The sequence below is a fragment of the Miscanthus floridulus genome, chromosome 13, assembly GCF_019320115.1.
Source record: "Miscanthus floridulus cultivar M001 chromosome 13, ASM1932011v1, whole genome shotgun sequence".
Taxonomy (NCBI): Eukaryota; Viridiplantae; Streptophyta; class Magnoliopsida; order Poales; family Poaceae; genus Miscanthus; species Miscanthus floridulus.
In genome coordinates this window covers 24,514,123-24,529,655 of record NC_089592.1, presented here as the reverse complement: position 1 = coordinate 24,529,655, position 15,533 = coordinate 24,514,123, and the positions used below count along the sequence as shown (strand labels likewise).

The 15,533-nt window shown below is 52.8% G+C and overlaps 2 protein-coding genes and 1 long non-coding RNA gene across 4 annotated transcripts in view; 2 read left to right on the top strand and 1 right to left on the bottom strand.

Annotated features, from left to right (window-relative positions):
- The window catches only part of LOC136500912 (uncharacterized), a 185,893-nt gene that overhangs the window by 131,985 nt on the left and 38,375 nt on the right, over positions 1–15,533 (top strand). The gene's annotated exons all lie outside the window — the stretch shown is intronic.
- Positions 5,203–7,082, top strand: LOC136501718 (uncharacterized). Of its 2 annotated transcripts, none has more exons than XM_066497243.1 (3): positions 5,203–5,913; positions 5,984–6,400; positions 6,478–6,645. In XM_066497243.1, exons 1-3 carry the CDS (start codon positions 5,419–5,421, stop codon positions 6,508–6,510), a joined length of 945 nt encoding a protein of 314 aa, XP_066353340.1. In that variant the 5' UTR covers positions 5,203–5,418; the 3' UTR covers positions 6,511–6,645. The 2 variants fall into 2 exon arrangements, with proteins under 2 accessions (XP_066353340.1, XP_066353338.1); XM_066497241.1 differs by having other exon boundaries at positions 5,208–5,913; positions 6,530–7,082.
- Positions 8,041–10,311, bottom strand: LOC136500911 (transcription factor HBP-1b(c38)-like). Its single transcript, XM_066496384.1, has 5 exons — positions 10,030–10,311; positions 9,803–9,905; positions 9,647–9,708; positions 8,812–9,483; positions 8,041–8,691 (listed from the first exon to the last, which is right to left on the bottom strand). The coding sequence occupies exons 1-5, from the start codon at positions 10,216–10,218 to the stop codon at positions 8,539–8,541; spliced, it is 1,179 nt and encodes a 392-aa protein (XP_066352481.1). The 5' UTR covers positions 10,219–10,311; the 3' UTR covers positions 8,041–8,538.

The window sequence follows — 15,533 nt, the reverse complement described above, 5'->3', positions numbered from 1 at the left end:
AGGGGTTAATTGGGCTATCCGTAGGATTTGATTATTGCAAGAGAATTTAGAATTAGCCCAATTCACCCCCCCCCCCTCTTGGGCATCTTGATCCTTTCAGATGGTACCCGGAGTACGCATCAAAGAAGCAAAGGGTTTCACACACCGAGGTCGAGTCGACTACTTGGTCTATGCGTGGAAAAGGAAATGGATCCTTTAGACACTCTTTGTTGAGACCCGTGTAGTCAACATACATTCTCTATTTCCCACTCTTTTTCGTACAAGAATGGGATTGGCTAAGCACTTCGGGTGGTATACTTCCTTGATGAACCCAGCTGCCAAAAGTTTCTCAATCTCCTCGTCGATGGCCCTATGTTTCTCCTCGTCGAAGCGACGCAGGCGCTGCTTCATCGGCTTGGAGCCTGGCCTAATCTTCAAGGTGTGCTCAGTGACTTCTCTCAAAATGCCTAGCATATCCAAGGGTCTCCACGCAAAGATGTCTCTGTTGGTGTGGAGGAAGTTAGCGAGCGCGCTTTCCTATTCGGTGGAAAGCATGGTGCCGATGCGCACCACTTTGCCCTCGGAGCCACTGGGGTCTATGAGGACCTCTTTGGCGCCCTCTATAGGCTCAAAAGACCTAGCCAATCGCTTGGGGTCGGGCACTTCTTTGACGACCTCCTCCCTGATGGCCGCAAGATCTTTGGAGGCGATAATTGCCACGACGTGTTCGCAGCACTCGACCTCGCAGTCGTAAGCCCAATGGAAGGAGGTGCCGATGGTGATGACCCCACAAGGACCTAGCATCTTCAACTTTAGATAGATGTAGTTGGGGATGGCCAGAACTTCGCATAGCATGGACATCCTAGGATGGCGTGGTAGGTCCTGTGGAACCCAACCACCTCGAAGGTAAGGGTCTATGTCCTATAATTGGTTGGATTTTTGAAGGTGACGGGCAGGTCGATCTACCCAAGTGGTATGGCTTGCTTTCCAGGAACGATGCCATGGAAAGGCACCCCAATCGGTCGGATGCGCGATCGGTCGATCCCATGGCATCGAGCATTTCAGCATACAAGATGTTGAGGCCGCTGCCTCCATCCATCAGCACCTTCGTGAGCCGATTCATGTCGATGATTGGGTCAACCATGAGTGGGTATCTTCCTGGTTGTGGGACGCTTTCTAGGTGGTTGGTCCGATCAAAGGTTATGGTAGACTCCGACCATTTGAGGAAAGAAGGTGTGGCCGGCTTGGCCGTATAGACCTCATGGTGTGCAAGCTTCTATGGACGCTTGGAGTCGTAGGCCACCGACCCTCCGAAGATCATGAGGCAGCCATCTAGCGCTGAAAATCTACCGTCCTTCCCCTCAGCGTCGTCTACGGCCGGCTTGGGTTCCTTCCTATGCTCCCCTTGTTGGAGCCTCTAGACAAGAACCGCTTCATGAGGACGCAGTTCTTGTATAGGTGCTTGATGGGGAAATCATGGTTCGGGCATGGCCCTTCGAGCAGCTTCTTGAAGTGGTCTGGGGTACCCTCGACGGGCTTCCGACCCACCTTACGGTCGGCAGTGGCCACAAGCAAGCCCTTGCACCGCTGCTTGTTCTTCTTCTTGTTGGGGTGGTTCGAGGCGCCTTCGTCCCGCTTCGCCTTGCCCTTGGGATGGTAAAAAATCGCCCCGACCACCTCCTCGCCCGAGGCGTGGCTGGTGGCGATGTCGAGAAGCTCCTTGGTGATTCGTAGGCCCATACGTCCTAGCTTGTGAACCAGAGACTCACAGGTGGTCCCAGATAGGAAAGCTCCTATGACGTCGGCGTCGGCGATGTTGGTAGCTCATTGCACTGCCACGAGAAGCGCCAGATGTACCCATGAATAGTTCCCTAGACTTATGTCGGCAGTTTTTGAGATCCCATAGGTTCCCATGACGCACGTATGTGCCCTGGAAGTTTCCCACGAAGATCTCTTTATGTCCGCCCAACTTTGAATTCGGTTGGGCGGAAGGTGTTCCAACCACGTTCGTGCCAAATCGGCTAGGAACAATGGAAGGTTACGGATAATGAAATTGTTACTATTTGCTCCATTGGCTTGGCAAGCAAGTCGATAATCCTCGAGCCATAGTCTGGGTTTTGTTTTTCTAAAGTATTTCGGGATGTTGGTCGATGGTCGATACCCTGGTTCGAAGACGGCATTGAGGATGTGTCGGCCAAAGGCCTGAGGTCCTAGCATGTTGGGGCTCAGGCTTCGGTCCTTGTCGCTATCATAACGTCCACCATGATGAGGGTGGTAGCCGTGGCTAGCCTCCTCCCTCTCATCGCCGCGGGCACTCCTACGGGCATCCAGGGTGTTACGCGCGTCACGGTGGAGGCCAAGACACTCATGCACTGGGACCGCGGCATGTGGCCTGTTGCCTCGCTACTCCTAGTGGACTGACATGTCCTTGTTGGGTCGCTCTGAGGGCGTGTGCTGGCTGGCGTCGAGCTCGCGTCATCGGGATAGCAAGCTCTTGGCCTGCTATGCCACCGCACGCTCCAATAGCGTGTGAATCTCGTGATGGGCTCGATGATCCTCTAGTGTCGCGGGCTCCGAAAGCCCCCGGAGCAAGGCCATCGTAACAGCGACGTTCTGGCTTGCTCGGGTGAAGTGTGGAAGGGCTTCATCGTCCTCGATGATCCTCCGGTTCACGTCGCGGGCCACGGTGCACGCACGCCCACCATCTTCGTGCCTTGCTCGAGCTCCACATGTTCCTTTTCGAGCTGGAGTCGTGCTTCTTCGAGCTCTTGGTGCCATACCCTTAGCTGCTATACCCGCAGGCGAGGTGGGACCCCTGCATCCCCCTCGACCTCTTCATCGAGTTTGTCTGTTGGGGTAGCCCCTCCCTCATGGATGCTTTCGATGTATCCCTCGGGTGTACCTGCCATGAAACATTCTTGCGAGGGGTGATGGCTCCTCCTGCTGGAGTCAGAGTTAGAGGGCGACTCCAATTCTTCTGCAAGAAGGTCATGGAAAGATTCCGCAACATATTCGGTCATCCCCACGAACTCATTGTTCGTAGGGGATGGGGGTGTGCGTTGCATCACAGGGTGGTCAACGGTCTTTGTGGCGTTGTGCAGACCGAACGGGAGCGCTGTCGGGGCGCTCCGAATGAGGTATTCCGGGGAGAGCGGTTCTCCTCCGGCAAGCTGTGTTATGATGTTGGCGAATGAGAAGGTGAGGCGAGGTAGATCCTCCTAGGACGGTCGGGGTCCCAGGAAGGCGCCGAGCTGACACTCTAGCCTCCCGTAATTGAAGCCGAGGAGCTGGTCGCTCCCGGGGGCGCGGGCCTTCGGTGCATGCAGTTGTAGCTCCTCAAGCGCCTCGGCGATCACGTCGAGACCAGGGGAGTGGAGAGGTTGGACGATGGCGGGAACCTGCTCCAACTCTCCCTCCATCGTAACGATGAAGTCTAGGTTCCCAAAGCGCACGTGCGCGCCTGGGACCTATCTGACGCCGTCACTAGCCATCTAAGGCCTGTTGTGGACATCGAGACACGTAAAAAGCCCCTACCTGGCGCGCCAACTGTCGGTATGTCGGTGTTTTCAGACCATCGATGAGTAAATTTGTATTTGCGCGTCTAGATCGGATGGTGTGCTCGAAGGACACAAGGGTTTATGCTGGCTCAGGCGGATCGTCCCTACGTCTAGTTCGCTGCTGCTCGTGTTACCTGCACTTGGTTTGCAGTAGGGGTTATAAACAGGCAAGAAGGGAGAGGATCCCAAGTCTCTAGTGCAAGGAGTGAACGGGTGTTGAGAGCTCGCTTGCTGCTCAACCGTGTGCTTGTGTCGTGCTCTTATGTTTTTTTGCCCCCAGCGTAGGTCGCCCTGCTTCCCCTTTTATAGGCGAAGGCAACGCGCGGGTTACAGAGGAGGAAAAGTAGAAGAACAAGAGTGAGAAAAAGCCTTTCAGGGTTGCTGGGTCCTTCTTCTCCTTCATACGGGTCCCGCTGATCTTGTGGATGCCAACAGGGATGGCTCCATGTCGCGGCACTGTTCGTCACTGGCGCCATGCGCAGGCGTCATATGTCGGTCATGGCGTTCCACTCCGTCCCGGCGGACGTCGTGGTGAACTGACGCTCCTGTCAGCGTTCGTACGAGGGTTAGGCAGAACATCACTGTCACGTCCGACACTGTTCTTGATGTGAATCCCCAGGTATGGCCTGTCATGGCCACAAGTTACATCGAGGCGTGCTAGCCTCTTCCCTGGCGTCAGAGTTTTGACTCAGGCCCATACGCTTGGACCTGGAGTGGTTGGTGGTGTTATGGGTCCCCGTTGGATGAGACGGAACCCTCGTCCTCGAGGTCGGGCGAGACGGAGCCCGTGCCCAAGGGGTCGGGCGAGACGGAGCTCGAGGTCAGGCGAGACGAAAACCGCGTCGTTGGGGTCGGGTGAGGTGGAGCCCGCACCCAAGGGGTCGGGCGAGACGGAGCCCGTGGCTTTGGGCGAGACGGAGCCCACGGCGTTGGGGTCGGGCGAGACAGAGCCCACGGCGTTGGGGTCGGGCGAGACCTTTTAATACGTCTTGAGCCATCCGGGGAAGTCAGCATGGGCGCTAACTTCCTTGCTTTTGGTATCCCTACTATCGTTACCCGACACGCACGCGTGCCCGTTCGGTGGTACGCTTCTCAATCTCTTCTTTGCATGTGTACGAACACGCAAGCATGTGTGTGTATGTGGTGTGAATGTAGAGTGTGTGTTGTATGCCTCCAAGTTGTACCCCATAAAAAAAACTCACATTGTTTACATCAGATGGGCGGGTGTGCTAGCTAGCTCACAACGGGCAACAAAGCCATTGCCATCACTAGGAAGCTGTCTATGTGTGTGTATAGTGATGGGTGATCGGGATGCTTTTAAGCATGCATGCAATTGAATGGAAGCGCAGCATAAGAACGGATGATGGGCACACCAATAGGCCAATGAGGATGTATGCATGCATGCGGTGTTCATGGTTATAGTCAGAGTACAATATTTTTTTCTTTCAACAAATTAAGCGTCCAAATCGGCACAAGCTTTTTATAAAGGCCGACATCGACGTTGCCAATGGACTGGCAAGTCTCGCACGATACGCAGTTTGGTAATTGGTGACGTCACGCGGTCAGGATCCCACGGATAAAGCCAACTAGCCACGCCACGCGCCAAGGCATCCAGCTGACACGTTTGCACGCCGACCCCAGCAACCAGAATACCAATAGCTGCCTAGTCTTCTCCCCCGACCACGGCGCAGAAAAGTCGTACGCTGCGGCCGGCCGGATCTGGCGTCACCGTCACCTGACGACACCCGAGAAAGCATAAAGGCTACGGCCGCCGCACCAAACAGAGACACGCCCCACAGCCCCCACTGGCCACTGCTCCCCGTCCCCGGGTCTCCAGAGTCCAGGCACCCCCACATTCCCACTGCACGAAGCCACGAACAGCATGGCCCAGGGGATGATGCCCGAGGCTGGCACGGCCGCCGGAGCGCGCGGGGACCTCGGGGACCGCGCGCGTCCGCGTCCGGAGGCGATGCCGAGCGCGTACGGCGGGATCGAAGCGGGCCGCCTGGTGGTGCGAGCCAAGCCGCTGCCCTCCGGCGCAGGCTACTACCAGCCCTTTGCCGTCGTCCGTTTCGAGGACCTGCCGGAGGAACTCCGTCGGCAGATAGCCGGCGCTAGCGGCCACGGTGCCGGTGCCGCTGCGCGGCCTCCCAGCGCCGCACCGGTGGTGGCGCCCCTGCCTGACGAAGGCGAAGGAGACGCGCGGCGGTACCACGCCGCGCACCCCGTCGACGTCGTGCCGGAGGAGGGACTCCACCGCCAGCTGCCCGGATTGGTTTCCTCCGGGACCAACGACGAGCCGACCGTCAAATTCGCCGGCGACGGAAACAGCGACGCGGTCAAGGACTACTCCGAGTCCGAGCGCCTCATCCTGCGGGTACAAGCTCTACCTGCCGGTCGGAACCGAGCAACGTGCTGCGCCTGATCGTTTGTCTTTTCTTTCGTAGCTCATGGAGGAGGACGGCACGGTGGTGGTGCACCTGGACGCGTCAAGGCTCCAGGTGCTCGGCGCCAAGGAGGGAAGCCTGTTCCAGAAGGAGAAAGGGTTCTCGCAAGCTTGGATGGGCCACTCTGGCGACGAGGTACGCGCCGCCCACGGCTATATGGGCGCGTTCTACGACAACAGCCTCCTGACGCGCGAGAACGCCGCGCCCGTCGTCGCGCTCCTCCTCGGCAACGACCACATCGCTGGACCGCGCGCGCTCGACAGCTGCTCCGACGGCCTCGCGTCCCCACGAGAGGACGCAGTGCCTTTCGTCACCGAGCAGGGCGTCTACTACTACGACGTGCTCCTGCCGCCTGAGAACGTCGTGCCCGCCGCGGAGGCGTTACGCGCCCCGCGTTCCCCTACTCACGCCGTGCAGGTGATCTGGGCTTGTGCACGTGCAGTTTCTCGAGACGCCACGCAACAGCGTTCAATTGCCGCTGCCTCTGTTTTCAGTGGAGCGGAGCTCAGTCCTGGCCGCTCACCTGACCTTTGAACGGACGAGCAGGTCTCGGTCGACGCGGCCGCGGGCGGCAAGGCCGGGGATCCGACTGCGGTCGGTGTGAAGGCAGCCGGCGCGGACGACGGACACGAGCATGGCGGCAGCCTCTCAGCTGTGTTGGGCATCGTCGTTGCTTCCTCAGCTGCCACTGCACTCGCCGCCAGCACCGTCGGCCCAGCGACGGCGTTCGCGGGCGGTAGGATGCACCGGGATGGTCGGATGGATAGATGGCTGGCCACTGTTGGATTGTTGACCTTTCGCCAGTCAAACTAGTATGGAATAACAACGACCATAGTCAGGAATGCGTTTTTTTGTTTTGGAGGTGGTGTTTGCGTCGTGGTATTTTTTAGGCCTGTGCATATGGAATTGGGGCGTTTGCCTACCGGGCCATCTCTGGCCAACCCTGACTCAAAATCAACAGTACCTGTACCGAAGACCTATTTTGGGTTGTCTGAGAGACACAACTCTAATATGGACATCCTCCTTTCTAAAAACTCATTTGTAGAAATGATTCTCTTTTGGGTCTTGTTGTTGGAGAAGATGCCGAATAGGTATTGAACCTTTTGTCTGTAGCACTACCCAAAAGACGAATGAGTCTTTTTATTTTCGGTGTTGTTGTTGGAGATAGCGTTAGGCTTACTAAAGCTACCTTACCACGTTTCTTCATCTCGTCGAAGGGCTGAAGCATGTCTACATCCAAGCCCAGCGGGCCTCTCCGATTTGAGTGGCCTGACGAAGGCATCCCTATGGCCAGCCGCATCAGCAATTCCCCTCATCCCGTCAGCGGCGGAGAGCTCCAAGCCTCCAACCCTGCCGCCACCGCGCTGTTGTCGCCATCTGCCATTCTGCCCCCACGCGGCATGAGCGAGCTCGCCGCCGTGCACCCACGGCTTAACGTCTCCGGCGTGGGCGTCAATAAGGCCTCGGCGTTGCGAGCGCAGCGACGTGTTGTAGGGCTGACCGCGGCTACATACCATCCCACTGCGCGTCGTCCCGTACCGTTCGTGTGCTGCATCGTCGTCGTTTTAGTGCGCTTTACAAGCAACTCGATGATTGACTCCGTTCACTGCGCCGCCCTGGTACGCACTGGCAGCACCCGTGGTCGGTGGTCTCCTATGTACGGCACGACGATGTAACGAAGGCCTCGGCAACTTTGTACCCTGTTCGATGGATGAATTTGTGAACTTTACGTAACGTGTGACATGTATGTTGAATCATGTACGATCTTGGTTGTATGTTGGTTGAATCGAGACCCTTCGCGGTATTCGACGGACTATCGGGTTTATATGGGCTCAAGTATGACAGTGCGACTGCTTGCGGGTTGCCATTGTACTTATGCTCTTATAAATTGGTCGGTTCTATTGCAGTAGGGTGGCAGAAATAGAGAAGCTTTGTGCTGAATTGATAAATGCCATTTATAACTGTGAGAATAAAGTGATGTCCTGAAACACCTCGCTAAGAGGTTCTACCATCGCATCCGCTACCTCAATGAGACCATGAACGTGGAAGTTGATGAAAGCCCCGGTATATTGTAGCCTATTTTCAATACCAGTAACTAGTCTGATTTAGCATCAGTCGTCCAATATCTGCATCTAAACGAACCTTAGGTGTTCATTGTACATCTTTCACATGATCTGTTTACAGGTTGACCGAGACAAACAGCAACTGAACAATACAAGCCTGTCCTACTCCTACCCAAACAACTTTGTATATTGTATTTACACCTGTAATTTCTTTGATCTGTCAATCAAATCCAAAGCCTAATTCACTGCTGTAACTGTAACCATTAGAAGATTCAGGTTTCATTCTGAGAGCCAACAGAACACGCCGGTTGCCCGTACCAGAATACCAGATGCGCAGAGCTGGAAGGAAAACCGAGGAACTGACCGCAGCAGCCTTGCTCCGCCGGCCGCTCCGGGCGGTAGCCAAAGCCAACTACGCGCGCACGTGCCTGCAATGCCGCTTCCTCTTCGCGTTCGCCGTCGCCGTAGCCGTCGCGGGGTGTTTCGTTACGCTTACGCCGGCTCCCGCGGGCGCGCCGCCCAGAGCGAGCTGAGCGCGCGCAGCCGCTGGCCGTAGTCCGCGAGCGCGAGCAGCCCCAACGCCGCCTGCCGCGGCGTCAGGATCTTGTGCATGTTTCGCAGCGTCTGCTGCCGGAGATGGTCCGCCTGTGCCAACAACGTCGAGGTCGGTCGGTCAGAAACAAGAGGCCGTACACCGATCGAGCGTGCCAATGCCAAAGATTTTGGTTTCGCCTGCTGCTCAGTGGCAACTGGCTAGTCAGTCACCTTGTCCACGAAGTCCACGAGGTCGGCGAGCTTGCCCACGGCGCTGGCCATCTGCTGCGCCGCGTACCCGCCCCCGCCGGCAGCGCCGTCCGGCGAGACGTCGACGGTCATGAGGGTCTCGACGAGCGTCTGCTGGGGCTTGTTCGTGCCCTGCGTCAGCGCGTCCTCCAGCTGCCGCGCCGTGTTCTGCAGCTTGCGCACCTCGGCGGCCTGGAGCTCCAAGAGCGGGTCCAGCTGCGGCGCCAGCACCTTGAGCAGCTCGGAGGGGCGGAACCCGTCGATCCAGAGGAAGAAGCGCTCCGCGGGGGCCCGGCACACGCCGGACAGCACGAAGAAGGCGTCGGACCGCGCCGCGCGTGCCTTGGCCTGGAACAGCGCGCCGTAGTGCGCCAGCCCCGCGTCGACGAGCACACGCAGCTGCACGTCCGGCACGTGCGACTGCAGCGCCGCACGCAGCTCCGTCGCCTGCCTGCCCTGTTCCTCCACCCAGTGCGCGTACTCCAGCTCGAACGCGGCCACACGCGGGTCCACGGGAGCCGCCGGCGGCGGCGGCGGTGTGACTCCTCCTCCTCCCACGCCGTACGCGCCGTGCTGCTGGCGCCTGGCCATGGTGAGCTCCTGGTCCAGCTGCGCTAGCTTCATGCGGCTCGTCTCGAGATTCTGGATGTACGCCTGTGTCGTATCAATGGATGGAACGAAAGCATCAATCATGAGCGATGAGCTGATTCGAGTGATGATTCGACAGAGAGAATAACGTAACAATTCGAAGGAACAAAAGCAAGAAGATTTACTTGGCACGCGATGAGTGTTCGCTCTTAGCTGAGACGCTGCTGACCTTCTTCCGTAGCCGGCTCTTCCGGGCTGCCTCTCTGTTCTGCGCGAGCCGTCTCTGAATCTAGGCAAAGCAGAGCGAGGGCAAAGATCAGTGATCGAGGATCGTGCCTGCGGATAATTCATCCGAGTCATCACTCATCAGTCGGGTCCGTCTCACCTTCTCTTGGCCTGGCGTCGTCGTCGTGGCCGAAGCTATCCGACGACGGCGGCGGCGCTTGTTCTTTCACCGGCGGCGCAACGTCGTCCTGCTGTGCCTGCAACTGCAACAGCAACAAACCACGGCCCACCAGTGATGATTATCTGAATCCATGAGGAGACGGAGAATCGCATCGAGCTGCGATGCAGCACACAGGGGTCAGGGGAGGGCTCTTGAATAATTATTACCAGGCGTTTGCCGAACTTGACCTCCTCTGCTCGGACGACGTCGAGCGGCGCCGGCGTCGTCGCCACGGTGACCGTGGGGACGACCGCGGCCAGGGGCAGGGGCAGGGCCACGGCGTCGGCGTCGGGCCGGAACGGCTCCCCCCACACGCCGGCCGCCACCAGGAGGCGCTGCCGCTCGTAGATCCCCATGGCCCCGCCGCCGACGGGGCCCGAGGTCACGTAGCGGCCGGGCACGGCACCGCTCGTCGCCAGCGGCTGCAGACGACTGCAGGAACAACAAGCAAGAGCATGTCAGCGCGCCCGCAGCGTCTGTCTGGCCTCGGCTGGCAGGGACTCGGTGGGGGCTATGGCTGCGCTGGCGTTCAGTGTCATGTAGGAGGACGGCGACGACGCCGAGTTCAAGAGCTGGGGCTGGGTGTACCGTGTATGTCTGTCAGCTTCTCCCTCCCCCTCTGTCGTCTCGTGTGTCCGTGGCTGACGATGATTGATTGATGAAGCAAGCAGTGCAGTGAGCCGATCGGACGACGTGGGTGTGGTTGGTCGTTGCGTACGTGCTGGGTCTGGCCGTCTGGGTGGCGCTACGGCCGTCCGGCGGGCCTCCCCTTCCTGGTCCGGCGCTCCGGCACACGACAAGAAGCCAACCTCGGCGCGGGGCAGAAACAGAAAGGTGTCGCCTTGTCGCTACGTACTCGGAGGGACGGGGACGGGGATCCCGCCGGCGGGCACCGTCTGCTGCTAGGCAAGGTAACCCATCCTCGCCGGAGGCTCCTTGTCACTGTGTCATTGCCTTGTTCGTTTCGCTAAAAAGTCAGGCTAAAAATTACAGTTTGCTGATTTGTGGTGAGAGAAAAACACTATACCATGACCGATAAGTTTAAGCGAACATCATAGTACAACGTTGCAAAATGTGCTCGAGATTGATTGTTTTTGTAATCCGATTCTCGCTATAACCTCTTCCTACGGCACGGTTCAACCACGACCGTATTGCGTGCGCTTGCACCTCGAGATTGATTATTTAACCAAGTAAAAAATATTTGCAAGGTTATGTATTATGCTTGTGCACAACACAATAAAATATACGTACTAGATAGTATGAACCTTAGCCAATAATGCAAGGCATCGTGCGCTGAGTACGCAAGTTCATGAATTGGCTGGTATTCTATCCCTTGTCCCGACACCGGGGTCGCCCTGAAGTGGACAGCCACTGTGGTGTGGACGACACTACAATTCCATAATCCCCAGCAACAACAACAACAGCTCACGAGTCATCATGCATACGCATAGAATGCCTTGTCTTATCTCGAGTAGACTTTTAGCGATGGAGGAGGGTGACAGCGACGCCCGCCAAGTGGCCAAGGCCAATGCATGCAGGTAGCAGTAGCACGCAGCTGGTGTAACCACTGGCGTCAGCGTCACTCGGTCTCGGTGCCAGCCAAGCATGCATGGACGGACCTGCCTTCACTTGGCCTGCTGGTTGACCACATCCCCAGTTGCCACTCCTCTGCGCTCTCTTCTCATCTTCTGCTCCATTTTCATCCATAAAGGCATGGTTAGCACATGCATAGAGTATTAAATATAGACGAAAAAAAAACTAATTGCACAGTTTGATTGAAAATCGCGAGAAAAATGTTTTAAGGCTAATTAGTCCATGATTAGCCATAAGTGCTACAGTAACTAACATGCGCTAATGATGGATTGATTAGGCTTAATAAATTCGTCTCGCAGTTTCCAGACGAGCTATGTAATTAGTTTTTTTTATTAGTATCCGAAAACCTCTTCCGACGTCCCCGAAACATCCGATGTGACGTCCAAAAAATTTTATTTCGCGAACTAAACACACCCAAAATTAGGACATGCATGTTCGATTTAGATCACTTTGGTACAGCTTTTCCGGCTCCAGATCCTGAACTGTAGCAACACTGTAGAGCCAGAGCGAATGGCGCTCTGTTCGCTTGGTTTATAAGCCATAATTTTTTAGCCAACGAATAATATTTTTCTCTCTCAACAAATCAATCAATAGTACTTTCAGCCATGTATTGTCAGCCAAACGAACAGTGCATTGGATGATTGCATGGCCCAACTCCTTTCCCTCCATTCCCTGGCCTCCGCCCAACAAGCCAAACACCAGTAGCCCATGAACCCGTTACGTGCTAACAAAGCACATGACCGATTTGCGCAATTCGCTTTTGCAGTTCTGAATTAAACGAACAACCAAGTGAAGCCAAACCATTCCAAAATTCATATCTCATCCATTCAAATTTTGAATGACTCTATTCTTCTTCTGAAAATTTAATAAATTTTAAATAATATTTGATCAATATTTAAAATCTTTCATCCATATTTATAGAATGACTTAGCATTTGAATTGCATATGATGTAAAAAATGACATTTAAATTACAAACAAATATATACCATAAATTAATAATACACTTAAATTACATGAAAATTTTAGAAAGTAAAAAATTGAAAAGATTGTATATCTTACACCTCTTTTTCATAGTCAACTTATATTTTTGAAATCTAATAAAAATAATCTTTCTCAAAAAAATATTTTAAAAATGACCACGAAATTACAAAAAATATATGCCATATATGAAATAAATAATACACTTAAATCTAACAAAAATTTTAGAAGGAAAAATTGAAAAGATGGTATATCTTAATTACACATAGTTTTCTTAGTCAACTTATATTTTTCAAAATTCTAATAATAAACAAAATTTCTCCAAAAAATATCAAATCTGACTAGCTTCCCTAAAAAGTTTTCATCTAGTAAATAGAATTCATGTAAGGATCATTTTATTTGGTCTTCATTCTAGAGAACAAGTTTTTTTCCTAGTCAACTCTCTCATCTCTAGCTGGATTCAATGTGGTTAATACTTAAATTTATTATTTTTGCATGAAGTTTTGTACGTTGTTAATTTCATATTGTTTTTATGTAAGTAAGAAGGAAAATATAGAAGAAACATGGTAATATCTTTAAATATCAAAGTTAAACTTAAAATACTTGAAAGCTCTAGTTTGGTTCTGGTGAATTGATGAAACCCTAAGTGCTAACCTAGTTTATAAAGTGATTATGAGATAGGAAGCATTACTCCAAATGGTGAAGCAAATAAAGATCATGACATGATGATGGTGTTGCCATGGTGCTGATCAAGTGCTTGGACTTGGAAAAGGATAAAGAAAAACAAAAGGCTCAAGGCAAAGGTATAAGTCATAGGAGCCTTTTCATTTCGGTGATCAAGACACTTAGCGAGTGTGATCACATTTAGGTTTGATAGCCGTACTATTAAGAGGGGTGAAACTCGTATCAAAATGCGGTTATCAAAGTGCCACTATATGCTCTAACTCATTGCATTTGCATTTAGGATCTAGTGGAGTGCTAACACCATTAAAAATGTTTATGAAAATATGCTAACACATGTGCACAAGGTGATACACTTGGTGATTGGCACGTTTGAGCAAGGGTAAAGAAGATAGAGTTAAAAATGAGTTAGTCACGCTGGTCACAGAGTGACCGGACGCGTCCGGTATGATGACCGGACGTGTCCGGTATGTGGCTCGGTACTGAATTGCAGAAAGCGACCGGACGCGTCTGGTCGCCACACTGGACGCGTCCGGTGTGAATCAGCGAAGTCGATGTTCAGTGTAACAGTTGATCAGACGCTGGGAGCATCCGGTCAGGAGTGACCGGACGTGTCCGGTCGGCCCAGAGCGGCTCTGGTAGCTCTTTGGACTCGACCGGACGCTGCGTCTCTTGTGTCTAGTCTAGAGTGACCGGACGTGTCTGGTCGGACCTGGGTACTCTCTGGACTCAACCGGACGCTACGGCTCAGCATCCAGTCATTTCTAAACAGCGTGTCCGGTCGCAGGTGAATGTGTGGCCGCAACGGCTACTTTAGTTTGAATTAGACACATGGCGGTCAGGCAGCGACCAGATGCGCTCGGTCGCCATACCGGACGCGTCCGGTATACACGACCGGTGCATTTGGTGCAACATGACCTACGAATCCGGTTGATACGTAGTCAGCCCAATAATTAAGCCAACGGCTCTATTGATTGGGGGTGTCTATAAATACCGTTTGGCCGGCTCTAGCTCACTCTCTGGGCCATTTGCATTGACATAGCAACCTTGTGAGCTTAGCCAAAGCCCTCCCACTCTTCTTCATCTTTGATTCAACATCTTTGTGAGATCAGGAGAGAATCCAAGTGCATTGCTTGAGTATTTGCATCTAGAGGCACTTGGTATTCCTGTTTCGCTGCATTGTTACAGTATAGTCACCCTACACACTCATTTATATTCTTACAAACTAGTTATAGCAAGCTCTTTAGTGTAATTAGAATTGAGAGCTTGATTTGTTGTTTTAAGTTCATCTAGTGGAGCTCTTTAGTGTAGCAAGTGTGAGAGCTCTTAGTGAGTAGTAACATAGCAAATTGTGTGTCTAGTGATCATAGCAACTAGAATTATTGGATAGGTGGCTTGCAACCCTTGTAGAGCTAGAGCAAATTTGCATTTTGCTATTTGTTATACTAATCAAATTACTCTAGTCGGTTTGTAGATTTTTAAATAGGCTATTCACCCCCCTCTAGCCATATTAGGACCTTTCAAGTGGTATTGGAGCGGTGGTCACCATTTAATTGAAGGCTTAACAACCTCGGTGTCAAATTATGGCTCAAGTTGTGTTCAACCATGTGGGGTGCAAACCACCTTTCTTTGATGGCACATGCTATGATTATTGAAAGAGAAATATGAAGATGTATCTTGGTTCAATCAATGATCAAGTATGGGATGTGACCAAAAATGACTATGCTATCATTGATCCCGACAATCTCACCAACCAAGACAAGACCAACAAGCAATGTAATACAATGGCTCTCAACACCATATACAATGCTATTGATTCTAAGATGTTTGAGCAAATCAAGGATTATGAGTGAGCTAATGAGGCGTGTAAAAGATTGGTGGAAACATATGAGGGCACACCAGAGGTGAAGAGTGCCAGTTGTATATTCTCAAGGACAAGTTGACAAGCTTCAAGATGAAGGAAGATGAGAGTATTCTGGAGATGTTCCATTGATTACAAGTAATTATCAATGATTTGAAGGCATTGGGAGAGAAGATCAAGAATGATGATGTCTCTTATCGGTTCTTGATGTGCTTTACCTCCAAGATTTGAGATGTTGAGATTGCTTATCATAAGAGGAGGATTGAAGGAGACTACCACTAACCAAGTACTAGGTGAGATCATGACACAAGAAACATACCGTGTGGAAAGAGAAGGGTTGACAAGGATGACAAGAAGGAAGACGAAGATAAGAAGAGTGTAGCATTCAAGGCTAGCTCATCATCCAAGAACAAGGGCAAGTCCAAGAAAGAATCAAGTGATGATATTGATTTTAGTGATATTAATGATGAAGCCATGGCTCTTTTTGTACGTAAGATGGGCAAATTCATGAAGAAGAAGGGCTATGGTGCAAGAAAGATAAGAGATCACACCAAAAG

Coding starts and splice junctions, on each gene's coding strand:
- LOC136501718 (XM_066497241.1), top strand. CDS start 5,419: ATGGCCCAGGGGATGATGCCCGAGGCTGGCACGGCCGCCGGAGCGCGC. Junction 5,914..5,983: donor CCGAGCGCCTCATCCTGCGG/GTACAAGCTCTA, acceptor TTTCTTTCGTAG/CTCATGGAGGAGGACGGCAC. Junction 6,401..6,529: donor CCCCTACTCACGCCGTGCAG/GTGATCTGGGCT, acceptor ACGGACGAGCAG/GTCTCGGTCGACGCGGCCGC.
- LOC136500911 (XM_066496384.1), bottom strand. CDS start 10,218: ATGGGGATCTACGAGCGGCAGCGCCTCCTGGTGGCGGCCGGCGTGTGG. Junction 9,484..9,646: donor AGAGCCGGCTACGGAAGAAG/GTCAGCAGCGTC, acceptor GATACGACACAG/GCGTACATCCAGAATCTCGA. Junction 8,692..8,811: donor TCGTGGACTTCGTGGACAAG/GTGACTGACTAG, acceptor TTGTTGGCACAG/GCGGACCATCTCCGGCAGCA.